The sequence below is a fragment of the Phacochoerus africanus genome, chromosome 15 (genome assembly GCF_016906955.1).
Source record: "Phacochoerus africanus isolate WHEZ1 chromosome 15, ROS_Pafr_v1, whole genome shotgun sequence".
NCBI classification, from domain to species: domain Eukaryota; kingdom Metazoa; phylum Chordata; class Mammalia; order Artiodactyla; family Suidae; genus Phacochoerus; species Phacochoerus africanus.
Window position 1 is genome coordinate 109,676,786 of NC_062558.1, and position 22,388 is coordinate 109,699,173.

Below are 22,388 nucleotides of genomic sequence, written 5' to 3' on the forward strand. Positions count from 1 at the left end.
TGATTCAACCCCTAGCCTGGGAACGTCCATGTGCCGTGGGAGCAGCCCTAGAAAAAGGCAAAAAAAAAAAATTGTAATGTGTTTACGAATCACCTGAGGATCTTGGTAAAATGCAGGTGCTGATTTGGTAGGTTTGGGATGGGAGCCTGAGAGTCTGCATTCTAACAAGCTTTCAGGTGAGGCCAAGGCCGCTGGTCTATAGACTTCATTTCCTGTAGCAAAGCTCTAGACCAGTAGAATCTAGCTAAACCCCAGCTGCCTAGTAGAATCACCTGGAGAGTTTTTAGCGCTATGCTGCTGCCCAGATCCTTCACCTCGGTTTCTGACTTAATTGATCTGGGGGGGGGGCTTGGGTGCTGCGTATTTTCAGAAGCTCCCCTGATGATGTTAGTGGGCAGTCTGGGCTGAGAACCACTGCCCCAGACTCGTGGTCCCCAGATGGGAGTGTAAGCTGCAATCTGATTTGAAGTGAAAAATGTTTCTGCTACCCAAATTCATCACCAGCTTGTTGAAGTCTATCAAGAAAATCTATTTAGCTAGACAGTATCAGAGGAGGAGGCGGGATAAGGAGTTTGGGGAAGAAGGCAGAACAGGATGGTACTGCCTGAAGCAGAAGGGCGGCAGGTGCCAGAGTGACCTCCCATTTTACATGGCTGGCTCAGAAACCTCCCGTCACACCACTGTGAACATCTCAATCTTTGCAGAGAAGAGCTAAAAATAGAATTTGCAAAAGTAGGTTGAACTGAACTTTTTCGTCTTCCTGAATGCTGTGTCTCTCACCATACATCCAAGCACAGGGCGTAGCTCTCACAGGCGGGAGTGGCATTCAGCTGTAAGTAAGTGGTGTGAGTGCAATGGGAGGACATCGGGGGAGCCCAGAGGAGGCAGGATAAATGCCAAGGGCGGAGCTTGGGCAGAAGGTGCAGGACTGGAGCACCAGGGGCTGCTCCTGCAGGGGAGGACGGCGGGGGCTGGGGGGGGTGCAGAGGGGGCACTTAGCAAGGGGGAGAGGTGGTGAGACTTGGGTTTCAGGCTGTGGGAAGAATTGCCTGGTAATAATAATCTCTTAAAAATGCTCTATAAGCAAACGTCCTAAACAATCATCAGCGGGATAGAGAGATAAATAAACAAACATATCAAAGCCTGGATTCAGGGACCTGGATTTGGACCTCAACGCCACTAGAAGCTAGCATGATCTCTAGCCTCTCTTCCTCCCTCCCTCCCTCCCTCCCTCCCTTCCTTCCTTCCTTCTTTCTTTCTCTCTTTTTTTCTTTTGCTTTTTCACGGCCGCACCTGCAAGCATATGGAAGTTCCCAGGCTAGGGGTCAAATTGGAGCTACAGCTGCTGGCCTACTCCACAGCCACAGCAATGTGGGATCCAAGCCTTGTCTGTGATCCACACCACAGCTCACGGCAATGCCGGATCCTTAACCCACGGAGCGAAGCCAGGGATCGAACCCACATCCTCATGGATACTAGTCAGATTCATTTCTGCTGCACCACAATGGGAACGCTCCAGTCTTTCTTTCTTTCTTTTTTTTTTTTTTTAATTTTCCCCCTTTTTTGGCTGCAGCCACAGCACATGGAAGTTCCCAGGCCAGATATCAAATCCAAGCCACATCTGCAACCTCTGCCACAGCTGCGTCAATGCTGGATCCTTAACCGACGGTGCCAGGCCAGGGATCAAACCAGCAATGCCACAGCAGGAACTTTAGTTCCGTAACTTTCTGATCTCCAGGGTCCTCCTCTGTATCATGGGACATCTACGATGTGCCAAAGGTTCAAGGGTTAAGTGAGCTGGTGAACATCTCTGGGGGCCAGGCTCACTGCTTCCCTCCTTTCCTGTCGCACAGAGAGCATTAAGGCTAGATGTCTTTAGACATCGGCTGCGGGTCATATGCAGCCAAACTCAGTTTTCTGCGGCCTTGGGACTTTCCTGAATTGGGTCTGAAAACTGGTAACCAAGCAACCTAGATCTCTGATGTGGGGTCAGGCAGCTGTGGGGAGAAGCTTCCAGGGCAATTTTTAGGGCGAGCAGTTCTTTAGCAATTATCACAAGAGCCAAGGACACCACCCTGAGCTCGCACAAAAGCAAATGCCCTGGATGCTTCAGATGCTGGGCACTGGCAGGGAGCACAGACCCTTTCCAGAAGCTGCAAGAGGGCAGAGGCTTGAGGAAGAGAGGCAGCCTTAGGAGTACTCGAGTCGCTCTGCCCGGGCTGGGCCATCAGAGCTACAAAGAGGCCCACAAAGGAGGGCCTGGTTGGAGGAGAGCTAAGATAAGCTGCCCTGGCCCACGGACCCACCGCGACAGTTCCTGTGCCCCACCCCCACCCCCATGAGCCTGGGTCTGTGCTGGCTGCTGAGGGCAAAGGGAGCAAGCTAGTCAACACCTGCCGTACAGGGTGAGGGGTGCTCGGGGGAAGGGCACGAAGATGTCTAAATGAGCCTGGTGGCGGGGGTGGGGAAGAAGGCTGTTTCTGTAGAGGTGGGCTGGTGTGGCTAAGAAGTTAGCTGGATAAGGAGAAGCAGGAGGAGAGGAGAAGGAAGGCCGAAGATTCCTCAAAGGCCTGGAGGACCAGATGCCACCCCGACCTGCCCTCCCTGTGCTGCTGCCTATTTAAAGGTCCCACACCCTGTGTCATGGGTTAGAGACAGCACGCATTGCCCATCTCCAGGTTTCCATCCGGGGGACCTTCCAGTGAACCAGAGCAGTGGCTCTCAACCCGGGGTGATTTGTACCCCCTGCCCTCCACATCTGTCAGTGTCTGGAGATACTTGGGGTTGTCCCACCCAAGGAAGGGGGCGCCATTGGCATCTAGTGGGTAGAGGCCAGGGAAGCTGTCAAACATCCTACAATGCACAGCACCGCCCTCTACAACAAAGAATTATGCCTCCCCAATTGTCAGTAATGCTGAGACTGAGAAATCCTGGATGAGTGCATCATTCCTGGCCTCCCTCCTTCCCCTCCTCCCTCCTCCAAGGGCCGGAGCAGGGACTCATCGGATGGGTAAGCTTGGAAAAACTGGGCGCAGAGAGAGCCCTTTCTTGGACCTGCTTCCCTGCAGAGGCCATTCTCTGCCACGTGCTGAGCTTGGCCAGGGAGGCTCAGTCCCATCCCCGCCCACAGGGAGGGCTGCGCTGGGGGTGCAGGTGCATGAGTAAGCACCATGGACCCCACCCTGAAGCCTGGCCTTCAAACAACTGTGTCTATAATGATGGTGCCCGGCCTCCTTCCTCCCCTCCCCGCCCCTCCCCTTTCTATCCCTGCATTGGTCCTGAATCTGAACAGGGAAGTGGGCTACATTCATTGGACGCCTTCAAACCCCAGCAGTCGAACTGGAAATCTGGTGTCATATTTGGTTCTTGCTTCTTCCTCGTTCTTCACAACCACTGGATCACCAACCGACTCAACCTGCCTTGTGAATCTCCCATCTCCAAGCTGCCCAGTCTTTCCATCCCCACTGCCCAGAATTTGCCCCCTTTATCCTTTAACTGAACAGTAGTAATACTCGTTAACTGTTTCCCGCTTCCTCTCATCTCTCGTCCTACTGCCACATGGCTCCTGGAGCTCCCTTTCTTAATCTTGGAGCTGATCACGTCATTCCCCAGCCTAATTCATGGGACCCTGTACACAAGCCAAACAGAGATTTTTTTTTCTTACTGCAATTTCACAGAGCAAGTCTACATGAAGAATGAGTATTAATAACAACACTGACCTACACCGACTACGTGCCAGGCATGACTCTAACCCTTCACACGGATGATCTCATTTAGTACTCATGGTAACCTTGCCAGGTAGGTATTACTACGGTCTCCATTATACAGAGGAGGAAACAAAGGCACAGAGAGGGTAAGAAACTTGCCCAAGGTCACACAGCCAGAATGTGGTAGAGCCAGGATTTGTGTCCAAGCCATTTGGCTCCAGAATTGGTGCCCGTGGGCAATCACTCTTTGACTACACCAACCTGGTCTTAAACCGAGTGAGATGGGAACACAGTGGAAGCAGCAAGCCTCTCTCCTTGGGGCTGCTGGGGAAGGCCTATGAGAGAGGCAGGGATAAGGGAGCCAGAGACACAAGGGGGAGAAAGTGTTCCAGGCCGAGGAGCCAGCTGGTGCAGTGCCAGTGCAGGACCGGGAGGCTCCCTGCTGCAGAGGTGGGAAGGGGTGTGGCCAGGAGCCTGGAAGAGACTGTGGAGACCCCGTGAGCCTGAACGACAGGAGCCAGAAGGGTGAGAGATGACCTGGCTGGAGGAATGTTAGAAAGAACCCGGGGGGGGGGGAGGGCAGGGCTGGAAGCAGAGGGGCAAGCTAGAAAGCAAATACCCAGGCCCGAGGGGAGAGAAAGCCGGAGGCTGCCATTCGGTCATTCACTCATTCATTCGCTATTCCTACGCACCTCTGCCAGCCATGGTCTGAGCTTTGGGAAAACAGCTGAGAACAAAAGGAAGTCTTTGCTTCTGTTGAAGCGTATATTCTAGTGCCTCAGTCATCAGTGTTTCTCCACTCCGTCCCCTGTCCTGCACTGCCAGCCTGGAAGGCAAATGCCAGATCTTCTGCACCCTGCCACCCGCAGGGGCCTCCACGTCCTATGCACCTTCCCCATCACCGTGAAAATATAAGGCCTCCTCTTCCTTCTCTTTATCTAGAGAGAGCTCCAGATGCTGCCTGTGGCTGCATTTACAGGAAAAAGACTTGGTCCTCCTCCAGAAGGAGACAGGCAAAAACTCAGGGGACCCAGGCAGGCGGGTGCCACAGAGACCAGCAGCTAGTGAAAGGGTGTTTCTGAAAATGAGAGGACAACTAGCATCTCCCAGCCTCGTGTACAACGGGTCCTGAATAAGCATTATTAACTGCTCGGACTTCCTAGTCGGTAAAGTGGGAAATGAAATGAAATGATGCACGCACAGTGCCTGGCAACCCAAATCCATCCATGGCAGATAAAGTAACGGCAATCATACTATTACGAAGGCACAAATGTTTGCTGAATGAACAAATGCATCTCAGGAGATGGCATCCAGGCCCACCAGGTGCTCCCCATCCAGGAGTCGCTGCCAAATGTTGAATGGAACTCGCGGGGCTGTCAGACGTTGAGGCAGTGGCTGGCCTCTGTTACTAATGTGTCGAAGGACCCTGGTGGAGTTCTTTAACTTTTTAAACACTGCTTTCCAAATGCAAACCCCCTCAGTGTGTGGTACTACACACATCCATTCTTCCAACATTTGGCAGATGCTAAGGGCCAGATTAGAAATGATGCCTAAGGCATGGCTCCTGACCTCAAGGAGCTTACAGTCCACCAGGGGTGAGGCATGATACATGGAAGACATTCAGAATAGCCCCAGGTACAAAGCACAGACATGGCCCATAGGAGGGAGGGGTTACCTATTTAGGTGGGTGGGAAGGGCGGCAGGAAAGACCCCTTGGAGATGGGGAACTGGGATTCCAACGGGAACTGCATTCCAGGTGGATTTGGCTCTGCTTGGTGCAGGTGGCAATGCAGTGGCTGTCTTTGGAATGCGGTGTCCGGGGTGGGGAGGAGGGAGATGGGGAGAAGGCAGAGACAAGCTCTCATGCAGAGGGCAGATGGGGCCTGTAGAGCCTGCCTGCCACGCCAAGGGGAGGAGCCTGGAGTCACAGGGTGCAGGAGATTTGAAGTTGGGCTGAGATAGGATCAGACTTGGTTTAGAAAGGGCATTTTAGGAGTTCCCTGGTGGCTCACTGGCCTAAAGGATCCAGCGCTGTCACTGCTGTGGCTTTGGTTACTGAGGCGCAGGTTTGATCCCTGGCCCAGGAACTTCGCTGGCTGTGGGTGCAGCCAAAAAAAAAAAAAAAAAAAAAAGGGTATCTTAGATTTGGGGCAGCAGTATGCAAGATGGCTAAGCAGGCTGTGTTTCCAAAAAGTGAGTGAGTATCACAGGGGGGACTTGGACATCCTGGGCTGGGCTGGGGTGTGGTGTCTACGGGTCAGGATTTTTTCTGAAAAATCCATCAGTGGACGTTGCTATTTCAAAGCAGCCTCCTGGGAATCTTTCTGTGAGGCAGTGATTCACTTCCTAGTCTGTTTTTGATGGCAATCCAAATGATTCTCCATTCTATCAGTTTATAGCTACCAAGGTAGACTTGCACTGAGCTTCCCTGCCGCAGCTGGTGGCGGGGCAGGTGGGGTGAGCACCCACAGGAGAGAAGAGGATGAGAAACTCAACCCTGTTCCAGGCTCAGAGCTGGTACCATCTCACAGGTGGGCCCTGTGTGGGCTCCTCAGACCCTGCTTGATCAGGGGGACCTTTGGGGGTTTGTAGACCCCCAGTGCCAAGCGCCCGCTCTAGGAAGGAGCCAGAAGGAAAGCTGGATTCCTGGACCCAGGTCAGGCTGAAGATCCACTTTAATACCAAGGGCCACCTCTGCCCCAGACTGGTCACCGACATTCAGACATGCATTTGTTCACCCACTGAACACCTGGCGAGCCCCTCCGCATGCCAAGCCCCGTGCTGGGCACTGAGCTTACAGTTGAGAACAAAAGACACAGTGTCTCCACCCCCACTGCTTGCCAGGCAGCATTGCTCCTTCTTGGGGATTCTTACTTCCCCACCTGCCAAAGGCTCTGGATAAACATAGCTTCTCAGATGACTGGTACATGACTATGATTCCAAGAAAGAGTCTGTTCTTAGGGACCAGGGGGAAAGGCAGCATGACATCACTAGGGCAAGGAGACAGAAGGGGCCCGAGTGCTCACCTCCTCTGATCACAGGGAGTGACCTCCAGAGGCTGGCCTGGCCTGGACAGGCAGGGCAGTCACGACATTCACGACAAGAACGGGGTGAGATCTCTGAGTGCGACCACGCTCCCAGGGCAGGGAGGGGTGCGCCTCTGGCCTCTAGCGACAGCCTCTAGGGACTTCCCACCTCCCATCCTGAAAGCAAGGAGGGCAAGAGCAGGGCCAGGCCTCCCGTGAGGCTCCTTTGCCCATCCCTGTGGGAACTGGCCTCCGGCCTGTTGCCCCTCCCCAAGGAGGGCAGGGATGCCAACGCAAATCCCTAGGGGGGTGGCTCTCAGGTAGCTGCGGGCAGCTGTTAGTAAGGGAAGAAGTCCCCACGGACCCTCCCTCAGTCAACCGGACCCCTTGGCTCCGCAGTGACCCCCTTGACCTTGTCACTCACTGTACTTGGTGGGTGCAAACAAAGATAAGAGTAACTGGAAACCACAGGGCGGGTCATTTTGCACTGCCAGCACTCTCGATTCTTCTGTGGCTAATTAAACTAATATGTCAAAATGTCCCTTGGAAGAGATCTTTAAGAATATGTCTGTTAGGTAAACAAGGTTATACTAATTAATGACACACCCACCCACCCCTCCTTCCGGCTCCTTGCAGAACTTCCCTGCTCTGAGGGTCCAGGAGAAGGAGGGTGGAAAGGTGCCCACCTCCCTTTCTGGGAGGGAGTGGGGACAAGGCCAGCCGCTTGTCTTGTCCGTTGTGGAGCTATCCTCTTCTCCTCCGGATGTTGATCAGATTTCCTGGGCTGGAACCAACTCACAGGGCCTGGGTACTGGAATTTTTCCAAGAAGCAAACGCTCTGCTTCTTACGAAGTCAACATGATTTCTTTCAAGGAAAAATTTCCTCTTTTCTTTTTTCATAAGTGTCTAGGGTTTTCGAAGGGCCAATCTTGGGCCTCTTCTCTAAAGATAATGATTATGACACGACTATCATTTGCTAAGGCCCCAGCCCACCTCCCCATATTCGCAGAGAGGCCTGGAGCAGGGGAATGGTGCGCCCCATATTGCAGCATGAGTCAGTGGCATAGCCAGAAATAGAACTTTCCAAACTCCCAAATTCTTAATAATAGCAATATTAATAAGAGCCTCTTTATACTTTTCTAAGTGTTTTCACAGCTCACATGTAATTTTCATCACAACTTGGGGAGGGGGGGCTCTGGGTAAATCACTCTTAGGAGGCAGCAGGTCTGAGGTTCAGATAAGCTTTTCCACCTGCTTGCTGTGTGATCCTGGCTGGTCTCTTCCCCTCTCTGGATCTCAGGCTCCTCAGCTGAGTAGTGGGAGGGCTGGGTGCGAATACCTCTAAAATCCCTCCCGCCTCCAGGATGCTGTGAGATTCCACTCTGCTGTGATGCTCTGGTCCAGGGTTTCTCCACTTTGGCACCAGTGCCTTCTTAGGCCAGACGGTTCTTTAGTGGGAGGCTGTCCCGTGCCCTGCAGAAATGGTTAACTTCATCCCTGGCCTCTGCCCACTAGATGCCAATTGTACTCCCTGCCCTGGTTGTCACAATTAAAAATATCTATAGACATTGCCAAATGGGCAATGAACCCCTCCGGTCACTGCCCAGGACTTCAGTGAGGTCAAGCGTGCGGAGAAAGGTCTTCCTGCCCCCACCTCCTCCCCAACCCCTTCATGTTTTTCCACACACTTTTCCAACACAACCTCCGGGTCCTTTGCTGCTTCTCATTTCTGAAATCCCCTCCATGGTCCAGGGTGTGTTTGGTGTGATAATGAACCAATTGATTTCATACTTTCTCCTAAGGAGAGTTCACAGGTTTATGTCCCCTAAGCAACCAGCCAGGCTCCCCAGAAATCCCTCGCAGAACCCTGGCTGGCCCGGCAGCCTGTATCTGCAGCCTGCAGGAGGCTCGGTGAGCACGGATTTGTCAGCACTCTTAAATCACTGGGCTCCGAGGAAGCCTTCTCCCAGCACAAAGATCCTTCCTGAGGAATCAATAGCTCAGGGCCTTCCATCACATTCGGAATTATCCTGGGACCTGTAAAATTTCTTTTCCCCAAGCATGGCAGAGCCCCAAAATGAAAACCCCAAGGTGGGGAAGGGAAGGGGGCAAGGAGGGAGCCCGGCCAAGGAGGCTTTTCTTGTCCTTCAGCCCAGATGTTGCTGTGCGCAGAGGCTGACGTCCACACCTGGATCCCTGGTCTCATTCGCCGGGCCAAGGAAGACCCGTGTGATCCCGCAATAATCTCCGCTCCCAATTGAACACCTCTTTAGGGCAGAGGCGTGTGAACGCCTATCTCCCCTGAGCTTCACTATCCTCCCCTTGTCACAGGTTGCCAGCCTCACTGTTTTGCAGAGGAGGAAACCGAGGCACCCAGAGGTTAAGCGGTTCGTGCAAGGTCTCTCAGCAGTAAGCGGGGGCAGCCAGTTTCTAAGCGCATCTCTTCCGCTGTTGGGCTGCCTTCCCAGTGAGAGGGCGCTAAGGGTCAACTAGCCAGCGGGGCTCAGGAGAAGGGCAAGACTTCCTGTGTTCTCAGGGGCTCATGCCACTTTCCCATCTAAACAGAAATTCAGAGACCCTGTGCTATAGCTGAATTGTATGTAATTATATTCCTCTGGCCCTGTCCGGAACCGAACCAAGCCTAGGGAATGCAGGCCCACCTCTTCAGCTAGAGCTGGGAGCAGGCACGGGTCCCAAGCACAGCCTCCCAGAACCCCAGTTCCAAGGAGGGGGCTGTGCCTCTCGGGGAGTCCATCTTATCCTGCTACCTCCCCCCTCTACCTGAAGGCGAAGACCCAATTTTTCTGTGAGCCTGAAGGAGATGAGGAACTCAAGCATCTTCCCTGGCAACAAGCATTCCTTGGGTAAGCCTTAGGGACGGAAGAGAATCTGCCTCTCGGGAGTCTGGCTTGGCAGCGCTGGTTCCTCCTGCGGGTCGCCACCCAGTCCGCAGAGGCTCTCAGGGGAACTCCATGCAGGGTGCAAAAGAGCAGGGTGGGGAGAGGACACAGAGGGGGCAGCCTGTAGGCCACTCAGCAAACCTCCTTTCCAGGGCCCGGCTCAGATGTCAACAGCCAGACTCACGGAACAGAAAAAGGGCAGTGGAAATGGTAGTATCTTCCAGGTCACCCAAAAGCCCTAACCTGAGGATTTTGCAACACTAGAACATCCCGGCACTCTGACCTTGAGCTAGGAGCAGCAAAGAAGGGGAAATGGGAAAATACTGGTTGAAAAGTCTCTACTTCACCCAGGATCTGAGTATTGGAGGTCCCATAGGCAGTGGTGTGACTGCAGGACAAAGGGCCCCCACTCCAGCACGCTTAATGGAAGGAAGGAAGAGCCCCAGGCTTGGGTACCAAGACCACCGTGAGGGGCTGGGCACTTCTGATACCTAAGTGTACGGACAGGAACCTGGAGTCGCATTGCTTTTGCCTCTAAGACCACTTGGAATAACAAGACAAGATAATAGAGGAAGGGGGATGAAGAATTAGGAATATCTATTACCTGTCTATGCACAACACAGGAACTTTCTCTGCACCTCACCTCCTCAATCTGAATAACAGATTCAGTGGAAAATTTCTCCAATTTACCAGATTTATTAATTTACCAATGTCTGGTCAATTAGCAATTATGAACACCAACAATGAAGAGCACACACAGCCATCTCTACGGGGAAGAAGAAGCAGAGCATGGGGCCAGAAAGAGCTCTGAGCAGAGAACTGGGGATCTGAGGACCCAGGCCTATCTCTTCCACCAAATAGCCACATGACCTTGGGCAAGATACTTGCCTTGATGGGGCTTCAGTTTTCTCATCTATAAATTAAATGCGGAATGTGGTTGGACTAGATGCTCTTTGAGGTTCCTTTCGTCTAGCTCTAATATTCTTGGGCTCTATGAGTGCTAAACGAGTTCAAAAAAACACATCAGCACCAAGCACAAAGGATGAGCCTAGAGAGCAGGTGGAGCTGGGTACCCGCTGTGTTTCCTTGGAATGTTGTTCTTGCATCTCTCACCGCACCTGGGACCACAGGACCACCTGAAGTCCAGGAAGCATTTGGTAGAAGGGTTCTAATTATGAAGGTGATGGTTGCGGGCTGTGGCCTGAGCTTGCTTAAAAGCATTAAGTTACTATGGTCAATAAAGGACAAGAAGTAAGAAAGTCAGTGGTCCCGAGCTGGGTGCTTTTGGCGCCCCCTACTGGACACCAAGGAGCCTGCTGGGCAGCTTCATCACCCTCAGCAGGCAGACGGGAACAGGAGACAGTTGCAAAGCTGTTTAACACGACTCTCTTTCTGGTCTGTGTCCCTTTCTCTATAACAGTCTATGTTTCACTCCCTAGAATACAGGCCCTTGGTCCATACATTCACAGGGCACTATTGTGCTGTGATAGGACATCTTAACCAAACATCAAGGTGCAGAGTGATAAATATCAGGGTTCAGAACACCAGGTGCAGCCCAGATGGAGTGAAGAGAAGAAAGAGCAACAAATCGGTATTTTGCTGTACAAATCCCCAGTGGTGAGAAAGTCTTGGGAAATGCAGCAGAAAAATGTTGACTACAGGCAGAGGATGGAGCTAGGTTTGGGGATATGACCTGAGAACTTCCCTCCCGCCTCTCCCCCCTCCCCCAAGATTTCCAGGCTGATGCAGCTACTCTAGGAATTTAAAACACTCACCTATGTTCAGGGATGAGGTACAGGTGAAGGATACAGCCTCAACTGGGCAGCCTGCTTCTGACCTTCTCCAGAGACTGTGAGTACCAACTGTAAGCCAGACTATTCTAATTGTGGGCCACTGTGCCAGCATCAGGAGCTTAAACTCCCTTCATTGCCTCTTAAATGGACTTTAAGATCTGCTGTCAGAAGGATGTTCTTAATCAAGTCAGACGGAGAGAAAAGGCTTCCTCAAGGGCCATATTGGAAAAGACCGCCATGTTCCCACTTTTCCATCCTCCATCTCCCCTTCCTTGTGGCTGAGAGTGAAGTACAGGGTGACTCTCTGAATTTGTTCTAATTCAGTCTGGAGGAGCTCCAGTCCCAAGTCACCAGGGTCAAAAAAAAAAAAAAAAAAAAAAAAACCTCCCATCAAGAGTGTTTCTCTTCCCTCAAGAGTTCTCCCCTGATTCAAGACAGCACTACAGAGTTGTCCCCTAGGCCTGGAACCTTCTTCCCTTCTTTTCCACTTGGCTTCAGTTGGGAAGTCTTGCACCCATCTCAGAAGACACCTCAAGTGTGACCTAAGAATATGTCTTGCCTGGAGAGCTGAAGCACCTCCTGGGACACACAGAAGCCAGGCTAGGTGCACACCCTACCACCACCAGCAGCAATATTCATTAGTCATTCCTCAAGGAAGGGAAACGACCCCCACCCTAACCCCAGAAGCATTTCCCCGCCATTCTCAGAGGCTCCCATCCAGGCTGGGATGACTTTGGATTCTTGAGTTGGTTTCTGCAGAAATAGGACTAACCAGAGCTCCCAACTACTGTACTGCGAAGAAACGCGCTGCATTGCTGGGCATGTCCCCAAGCCCGGTATGCTGCCCCATTAAAGCCTCCATGTGCTCTCACTGAGCTGAGCAGGACCCCTTCCCTCCTGGAATGCCAGAAGCTGGCTTGCCTGAGGTAGGCTGAAAGCAAGCAGACCACACCTCGGTCCAGCAAAGGCAGCTGGCAGCTACGCCGCGCGCGAGCTGGCTCCAGGAGCTCTCTGCCACCCAGAGCTGTGCCTGGGATCTTGGCTTCCCTGGGATAGAAGCGCCAGCCTCCCTCAGGGCGCTTCCCCATCCTGGAAGCGTAGGCACCCGGCCCAGAGCTGAGCCCTGTTCGTTGGGTGACTCCCCAACATCCCCAGCACACCCCACCCCCTCACCTGCTATGCCCCCTCCAGCCCCGGTGCCCCCTCCGCGAACAGTTAACCTCCAGGGCTCCCCCAACACCTTCCCTTCCAGCCGTGAGGGCTGTCGCCCCCTACATCTCCGCTCCCACCTCTCCTCCACCCCCGGCCCTGCGCTCGCCTCTCTCCCAGCCCCCAGGGAGGCTCTGCGCGCCAGTCGAGTTCTGTGCCTCTTGGCAAGTTGGAAGCTGAGGCGTCGCCGCCTTAGCGGTCTATGTCTTCCCTGGTTCCATCCCCGCCATCCCCGCGGGCGGATCAGGAGGGCAGGGAGGGCGGGAGAAACTTTCTCCGCCTGAAGGGGTGGGGGTACGGGAGCCGGTACTCACGCCGGGGTCCGCTCTCGGAGCCATCCTCGGGCTCTCTCAGCCCCACCGCCTGGGGGCGTCGGAGCGCGGGAGCTCGCCGCCGCCTCTGCCGCCGCCGCCGCCGCCGCCTTCCAGCTCCCAGCCCCGGTCCCGGGCCGGCCTCGAGCCTCCCGCCCCGACGCCGCTCGCTCGCTTTATACAACTCCACTCGAGCGCGCCCGGGCTTATGTAAAGGCTGGCGGAGACCCGCAGCCAATGGCGCGGCGGCTGGAGCTGGGGGCCCGCGGGTGGGGGGCGCCCGCGCGGCCAATCGCGGTCCGGGGAGCCCGGGGAACCGGGTGGGGGGAGGGGGCGCCTCCCCGCGCTGATTTAGGAGCTGGGATTGCGGTGGCAGCCGCCGGCAGCCGGGCCGGCCGGGCGCGGCGCGGCGCGGCAGGCGCTGGGGTGGGCGGCGACGCAGGCGGCGGCGAGGGCGGGTGCCCCCCGCGCCCCGCCGCTGCGTCGCGTAACCTTCAGGAGGCAGTGGGGCCTGGCAAGAGAGGCGAGGGCGCCTGGCGGGGTGCTGAGGGCCCTGGTCCGGCGGGGAGCGGAGGTCCCCCGGGAGGAAGCGCCGGGAAGGAAGGCAGGGGGGAGGGGAGGGGAGGGCGGCGAGTCCCGGGGCCCCGCGGCCACGCGCCGAAGGTGGCGGCGGGGGCAGCGGCGTGCCTTCCCGTTTCCTCAGATAGCTATCTGGCGTCGCCGGGCAGGGCCGGAGCGGCCGCGCGAGCCGCGCTGATGGCGAGATTTCGCGCTGCGGAGCGAGCGCCAAGCCGATCTTTATCCGGCCTGGGGACGTGTCCGAGAGCCTCCCGGGGACTGCTCAGTATGGAGAGCGGAGCTTCGCGACGGCCCCAGAGGGCGGGGAGCGGGCGAGCACAGCTAGGAGATCAGGCGCAGCGGCGGAGTCGGCCGCGGGAGCGTCTCCCCCTCCCCCCAAGCCCCCTGCCAGCCTGCCGGCTGTGCCCCCTCCCCACTCCTCCTGCCCCCGCCCAGCCAAGGCCTGGGCTGAGCCTAGCCCACCCACTCTGGTCCGGCGCGTCCTTCCAGCCTCCCTCACCGCATTGCACACAGGTACTGCTTATCCCCTACTCGATCCACAGCCCGCGGCGATGGGCGGGATGGTCTCAGATCCTCAGGACCTGGGGCCGCGGGGCTAAGCTTGGGAATTACGCCCTTGGTCAGCAGTGCCCTAAGTACCCGTTCGCGGGGCAAGAAACGGGCATAGGTCGATAACACTCTAAGGTCAAGTCCCTTATTTTGAGCCTAAAAGAGAGCCTGGCACATAGTAGGCGCTCAGTAAGGATTTACTGAATGACTCTTGAACTAAGTCTCTGGGTTTCTGAGAGCTGGGGTACTAGACCTGGGAAGAGAAAGACCTGGGGATAAGCCATCAGAAAGGGAGGGAGCAAGGACTGTTTTCTCATCTGTTGATGCCTTTACGACCATCACCCTGCTGTCTGGGCACTTGACTCTTAAAATGACTCTAAAACGTTCTTTAATGGAGGGCCGTGCCAGCCAGACCCAAGTCCCAGACTCTCTTATCACGGGGTTTTGAGCAAAGCTACCAGGGCCTTTCTTGGGCCCTGTGTTCAGGTCTCTGCGGTCGTGCTCTGGAAAGAAATAGCTAGGGATAGGTGATCTTTCTAGCTTTGGGGGTTCCAGATCTAGCTTAGGTTCTTCACCCTTTGAGGGTGGTGGACCCTTTTGAAAATCTGAGAAAAACCATTGAGTCTTTCCTTTAGAAAAATATACAAACACACACATTTACGCATGCACACGTGTGCGCGCATGCACACACACACACACACACACACACACACACACATACACACACACTCTGAGTATAATTTCAGGATCATTAGGGACCCGGAGCCTCTCTTGGAGCTCTGCCCAATGTCAACCTCCTGTTTCTCTGGGGTCTAGGACAGCAGTCTATAATCATCCTTCTTTTAGGGAATCACAGAACTCTTTTGAGTCGTTCAAGAATCTGATTAATCTGGTATGAGTCTGTTTCTCAGAAAACTGCTCAATCACATATACACATGCTGACATGCAATTTTAGGGGGTTTGTGGATCCTTAAAACTTAAGCCAGGACCCCAGATTGAGAACTTTCCTGGAAGGGCAAAGAGATTCTGTCCCTCGGATACACCTGATCCCCAGGTCTCTCCATAAGGAGCCCAGTGAACTCTGCACCTGGCTGCCTCCTGCCGTTACCCTGTTCTGAGAGCATCTGAGGCGTGTAGTGATGGCCCCGCACCTGAGAGATGCGATCTCCACTTGTGTCTGCATCTTGGTGTCCGCCACCCTCTTAGTGTAGAAATAAGTTGCAGGTTGTCATGTTCTGTCTGATCCTGAGCATTCCTTAGCCAGAAACTCCAAGTTGAGGAGACAGCAAGTGACTGGTAATTAACCAGTTTCGCTCAATCCCAAAGCTTCTGAGCACACCTTTCTTGGTTTTTGTTCTCACCTCTCTCTCTGCGGGCAAAGCTGTGAGCAGCAGCCCCAGCTGTGGAGCCTCACCTCACCTAAACCCGACAGATTTAGTAACCAGCAAGGTAATTATCGGCATTAGCCATCCAGATGTGAGGAAGGTTGCTGCACGGAACGGCTCTATAATGATCTCACGCTTGCCTGCAGCAGCCATGCCAGGGTGCGGCGGACCAGAGGTGCTGGGGAAGGGCAGAGACATGCAGGAAATGACAGAGACCGTCTCTCTAGGATGTTCTCTTAGGGAAGGCCGTTTGGTTTCTGCACTTGAACTTGGGAGGGTTCAGCCGGTGGGCCAGGCACTTCTGGTCCTCTGATTTCTAATTCCTTTAATGTCCTCCATGTCCATCCAGTCAGTTCATGTCTATGGCCGTTGAGAGCTCCAGCCCTGCCCTGCCTGTCTCATTGTAGACATCTTGCCCTCTCACTAGTTTCCCAGACAAACTTCACTTTCTCGGGGCACAGGCACATTTAAGGACGGAATTGTGTCACCTCTAAATTCATATGTCGAAGGCTTAACTTCCAGTGTGACCGTGTTTGGAGAAAGGGCCTCTAAAGCGATAATTAAGGCTACCGGAGGTCAAAAGGGTGGGGCCCTAATCCTTAGGATTGGTGGCCTTTTAGGAAAAGGAAGAGACTCTGGAAACCTCTCTTCTCTCTCTGGGCACATACAGAAGAAAGGTCATTTTAGGACACAGACAAAAGTGGCCATTTGCAAGCTAAGGAGGGAGGCCTCTAGAGAAACCAGTCAGCCGGCACCTCGACATGGAACTTGCAGCCTGCTACTGAGAGAAAATAAAACTCAGTTGTTTAAGCCACCTGATCTGTGGTATTTTGTTATGGCATCCAAGAAGACTCTCCCTCTCTCTCTCTCTCTCTCTCTCTCTCTCTCTCTCTCTCACACACACACACACACACACACACATTTTCAACATGCTCCTTACCCCAACCAGCTTGTTCAGTCTCCTCCCAACACTTGTCCATACTGTCCCCCCATAAGCCCCTTAAACCATTTTTATCTGGAACACTTGCCTAAAGCGTGTTCTCATCTTTGTGCACCCAAGCTAAGTCTCACCTCTGATACCACCTTCCAGAAATGCTCTGGCCTATGTGCCAGCTTTGCTTCTCAGCCTTCCTGCATGTCTGCCACATCTTAGCACTCTATTACACATGTTGTCCTGTGTTCTCTCATTCTTTCTTGGGCATAAACTTGGCCTTCCCCTCAGAATGGAAGTCCCTTTAAGTCCAGAGTTTATACCTTCTGCTTGACAACTTCATAGAACCCAGCATGAAACTGGGCATAGAGTGAAGATGCAGTATTTGCTGATTAATGATTTTTCAGAGAAAACCTTTACTTTTCAAAAAAAAAAACAAAAACAAAAACAAAAAAACCCCACCACACACACACTGGAAAAGTTTGATAGCGTTTCATTTTCTAAAAGCTGAAGACATTTTATGTGTGTCATTTCCGGCAGCTAGAAAACCCACTGGAGGAGGGGCATCGGGAACCAGCTCTTTCCTCTGGTTACACAAGTTACCCAGAGTCACACAAAGTCACCCCATCTTGGAGTTCCTTTCGTGGCTCAGCGGTTAACCAACCCAACTAGCATCTTTGAGGATGCAGGTTCGATCCCTGGCCTCGCTCAGTGGGTTAAGGATCCAGCATTGCCGTGAGCTGTGGTGTAGGTTGCAAACATGTCTTGGCTCCTGCGTTGCTGTGGCTGTGGTGTAGGCCGGCAGCTGTAGCTCTGATTGGACCCCTAGCCTAGGAACCTCCCTATGCCGCGGGTGTGGCCCTCAAAAGCAAAAAGAAGTCACCCCTTCTTTCTCCAAATCAGAAGATGTGCTATCCTTGGGTTCCCTTGTGGCCCTCACTGATCCACTTGGCTATCTTCTCACTTTCCAGATGGCAAGGAAAGGCCAGGGAATCTCAGGTCTTAGAGATGCTTCTGTTCCCCCAGATCCATTGCAAAAGAACAGAGAGGTTAGCACGGTTCCTCAAGCCCTTATCTGAAGCCACTGAAGCTAGACGTGCTTTAGAACTCAGAAAGGTACCAAGCATGCCAAACATGCCCGGTGAGGTCATGGGCAGCATCTTGTAATCAACCACATTAATATTTCTGCAGTAAAATATATGAATGCTCACATTAAGTGTTTAGGTGTGAGAATAAATCGGCTTCCCATCAGTTTGTCTGGTTTTGTCACCAGATGAGTTTTGACACCAAACTTGTAAAAAACCAAAACCAAACCAAAACAAAACCCCAAAGGCCCATCTCTTGACTCTCAGAGATCTGGAATTTGGAATTGTGAAATAAGGGATTGTGAAATTTATGTATATATATATTTGTCTTTTTTTTAGGCTGCACCAGTGGCGTATGGAGGTTTCCAGGCTAGGGGTTGAATCAGAGCTGCAGCTGCCAGCCGACATCACAGCCACAGCAACACCGGATCTGAGCCTCATCTGCAACCTACACCATAGCTTATGACAATGCCAGATCCTTAACCCACTGAGCAAGGCCAGGGATCGAACCCACATCCTCATGGATACTAGTTGGGTTTTTTACCTCTGAGCCACAACAGAAACTCCTGAAATGATGTTTTTAGACTTGGTTGTCCCCAAAGAAGTGAATGTTTGGTGATGGTGTGTGAAAAGCCATACTAGTAGCAAAAGTGAAACCATACACTGGGAAAGAAGTGAGGAAATAAACCCTTCTCAAACCAAGCTGTTTTGGGTCTTAGTCCTTTTTTGCTAAGGAGTACATACTTATCAGCGGCTGGTGAGTTTCAGATGGGCTTGTGTTAATGGTGGCTTATAAGTGGCAGAGGTACACACAAGGGACTTTGGAAGGGAGGTAAGTGGAGGTGAAAATGACAGAAGCTCTTGAAAAGAATCCTTGAACCGTGGTGGGCTTCCAGGTGGCCAGAGAGCTAGTTCAGAACAGCTTAAAATGGGAGCACCTGCTGCAGGCAAACATCTCCACAGAGTGAGGGCGCAGAACTGGGAAAGGAGAATAGAAAAAGGAGGACGTTATCATATCCTAGCAAGGTCAGAGCCCCTTGGGCTGGGGAGAGCCTGGGGGCAATGACATAGAGAGATGGCCCATCGTCATATGCTTTGAGGTTTTCCCATGGTGTAGTGGGGTGGCTTCGCAGTCTGAAAGTCTGGCTGAGTGTATGATGCTGAAAGGAAGGGAGTCAAAGGGAAGGCCGTGGTAGACCCCTGACAGCTCTCTATGCCTACTTGAGATGCTCAGCCATCAGTACACTCCATGGTTGGGAGCTTCCTGGAGCCCAAGGTCAACAGCAGGGAAGGGTCATCTTGAATCTTAAGGTTAGCCTTGTTGTTGACCTTGGTCCCACTTTGCCTTTGTTCCCAGGTCCTAGTATCTGCTCTTACTTCTTTTCTTCTGAGGTTCCGTCTGGTACCCCCTGCCGTGGTAACTGGGTCTCTCTCATTCTCCCATCCTGGTACCCTGGACTATGACCTAGATGCTCAGGCACTAGGATTCCGGGGTCCAGATACTCTACTTTCCTCCCTGTGGCTGAGTATTTACCACCTGCTGCCTTGCAGCCCTGACATCAACTGCCATCTCAAGCCTCTGCCAACTGTCTCATTCCAGCTTCCTTTGACATGCCCTGAACCTGGCCTCACTTCCTCCTGCCACCAGCTGCCAGGACCTCCCCAGGTCCTGGGCCTGCCTTGGTGGATAGGTCTTAATCCACGTTCCAGCCCCTCCTGGTCTGGCATGTCCTGCTGCCAACCCAGCCAGAATTCTGCTAGACATGAGCTCACAGTCATTGCTTAAAGAAGAGAAAGGCCATTAGCAGTTAGGGAGTAGTGGCAGCAACTGCCGGGGAGCTTCTGCACTAGGGGTGCCCTGGCCAAATTCATTCTAAGGGGAGAGAGGAATGGGTGAAAAGTGAACAGGAGAGAAAGGTGAGCAGGAAAGAGGAAATAAAAGGAGGGAAAGAAACAAGAGAGAGAAAGGGAAAGGAGGGGTTAGGAGAGGAAGCGGAGAGTGGAGGAATCATATTTATAATTTAAACAAAAAAATTAAGGGAGTTCCTGACATGGCTCAGCAATAATGAATCCAACTAGATCCATGAGAATGTGATTTCAATCCCTGGCCTCGCTCAGTGTGTTAAAGATCTGGCGTTGCCATGAGCTGTGGTGTAGATTGCAGACATGGCTTAGATCTAGCATTGCTATGGCTGTGGTATAGGCCAGAAGCTGTAGCTCCGTTTTGACCCCTCGCCTGGGAACTTCCATATGCTGTGGGTATGGCCCTAAAAATCAAAAAAAAAAAAAAAAAAGGAAAGAAATTGCTGTTTCTAGTTTTTTGTTTGTTTGTTGTTTGTTTGTTTGTTTTTGTTTTTTAGGGCTGCACCCATGGCATAGGGAGGTTCCCAGGCTAGGGGTCGAATTGGAGCTGTAGCCACTGGCCTACGCCAGAGCCACAGCAACACGGGATCTGAGCCGTGTCTGCAACCTACACCACAGCTCATGGCAACGCCAGATCCTTAACCCACTGAGCGAGGCCAGGGATTGAACTCGAAACCTCATGGTTCCTAGTCAGATTCGTTCACCACTGAGCCACGACGGGAACTCCCTGTTTCTAGTTTTGAATGTCTACATTGAGCATGAAGATTTTGTCATGCACAGAGGGTCAAGCACTGACATAAAAGAAGATGGAAAAGGTAGTTGAGCCAGGGCTCGCGCTTGCGCGCATGTGTGCGTGCGTGTGTTTGTGTGTGTGTGTGTGTGTGTGTGTGTGTGTGTGTGAGAGAGAGAGAGAGAGAGAGAGAGAGGGAGAGGAGATGAGCAGATTGACTATCCCAGAAAGTAGGTAGGACAGATGTGGAGGGTTAATAAGAACAGAGGGACAAGAATTGACAGCATCTGGGGTTCCTGTCCTGGTGCAGCGGAAACGAATCTGACTAGTATCCATGAGGATGCAGATTCGACCCCTGACCTTCCTCGGTGGGTCAGGGATCTGGCATTGCTGTGAGCTGTGGTGTAGGTCACAGACGTGGCTCAGATCCAGAGTAGCTGTGGCTGTAGTGTAGGCTGGCAACTGTAACTCTGATTTGACCCCTAGTCTGGGAACCTACATATGCTGTGGGTGTGGCCCTAAAAAGCAAAAAAAAAAAAACAAAGAAAGAATTGACAGCCTCTTCGAAAAGGAATCCATGTTTAGAGTTTGCAGGGGACAGTTTCTTACTCCACCCTGATTTCATTAGCCAGGGTTTGCTGAGCGCTCCCCTCCCCTACACCTGTCTCTCACCCCTTGTTTCCTCCCTGATTTGTCCTAAGACGCCACCCTCATGATGACACCAAGTCCCATTAAGGATACAATGGACTTCTCATAGATTCGACTTTAGTGTCCAGAGCTATTGTTATGACCTGCCAGATGCAAGGGTAAAATGAGGATAATAAACCCCATTATAGGGCTTTTATAAGGAACACACGAGATAATGTATGCAAAGCACTTAGCAGAGCGCCTGGTGCGTAGTGAGCGTTCCATAACTGATGACTACTGTCATTCTCTTCTCTTTCCTCCAATCTCTGTGCCCAACCTGTCACCTCCACCTGCCTGTCCTTCCTTTGAGATGCCACTCACTTTCCTCTCTCTCTTCACTCCCAAACCTCGAGCACCTTGCATTTGTATTCCTATAATGGCAGATCGGTAGGTCCCCTATCTTCATATTCTTCTCATCCTAGCTCTAGTAATCTCATTTATGTAGCACTTGGCAGAATTAAAAACCCTTGCTAACACTTGCCTATGAGGTAGACACATAAGCGAATGCTCAGAGAGGTGAAGTGGCCTGCCTAACGCAGCACAGCTAATGAAGGTGAAGCTGGGGTGCAAATTTAAATCACTTGGGTGTGAACTACCTTCCACAGTTGAGTAAGTAATTGCTTCGTTCATGGTGCTGTTTTTGAGGATAAAGACCTGGTTTTTGATTTCACATAAGCATCTCTAGGTTCAGGCCCACAAGAGGCTCTCAAGCCGATTCCCTTCTCCCAGGCCCCCAAGGCCGCACAGGGCCACCCTCGGCTCAGCCCTGCCTTGGTGGTGAAAGGACCCCTTCTGCTTCCCTGTTGCTCTGCTCACGTCTCAGGGACAGGAGCCTGGGCCTGACCCAGGGCTGTGCGCACAGCGGATGAGGGCTGACCTGAGCAAAACCCACCTTCCATACTCCTGTGAGCAAGGAGACATCAGGAGGAATTACGGTTGTTTAAGTGTAGCTCAGACCAGTAGAGAATAAAAACAACTCCAGGCTCATTGCAAGAGAAAGGAATTGAGATTTCATGAAAAGAAGACTGCTTCTCCGTGAGAGTTGGAAGTTGTTAGACCGAGATTCCTGCAGAGGTTGTAGAAACTGCTCCCCTGGAGGTCTTTAAGAGCTGGAACGCAATTTGCTTTCCAGCGAGGGGTTGGATATGACAGCTGCGAGGGTAGGGCTGGGGCACAGGTGGGGGTGTGGGGGGGAAGCAGGGAAGAGGGCAAGGGGAGGGAGAGGAGGGGGAAGGGGGCCTAGGACATCTCAGGAGAGCTCACAGGCAGGGCCAGGAGCTGGGGCAGGGAGGGAAGGGCTGGCCCCGGGGGAAGCAGGGTCAGAAGTTCAGGAAGCAGCCAGTAGGGTCCAACAAGAGTGCTTGTTGTCTGATGGTCCTGCAGCCTGGAGGGAAAGGCCTGCTCTCGGACCCTGAGGGGCCCCACTGGACTGAGATGGACAAAGGTCATCTTCCTGGACTGGTTTTTTTTTTTGTCGTTTTAGGGCTGCACCCGAGGCATATGGAGGTTCCCAGGCTAGAGGTCAAATCGGAGCTACAGCTGGTGGCCTACGCCACAGCCACAGCAACATCAACCTACATCACAGCTCATGGCAATGCCGGATCCTTACCCACTGAGTGAGGCCAGGGATCGA

At 52.8% G+C, this 22,388-nt stretch overlaps 1 protein-coding gene across 2 annotated transcripts in view; it reads right to left on the reverse strand.

The window, feature by feature from the left end:
• CRTAC1 (cartilage acidic protein 1) overlaps nucleotides 1-13,334 on the reverse strand; it is a 153,880-nt gene extending 140,546 nt beyond the window's left edge. Inside the window, exon 1 of one of the 2 annotated variants that reach the window (XM_047760692.1) lies at nucleotides 12,950-13,075. In XM_047760692.1, coding sequence (XP_047616648.1) covers nucleotides 12,950-12,973 — 24 coding nt within the window. In that variant the 5' untranslated portion in view covers nucleotides 12,974-13,075. Of the gene's footprint in view, nucleotides 1-12,949 lie in introns of both variants that reach the window. The other variant, XM_047760691.1, reaches the window with a different exon arrangement.
• Nucleotides 13,335-22,388: the final 9,054 nt, after the last annotated feature.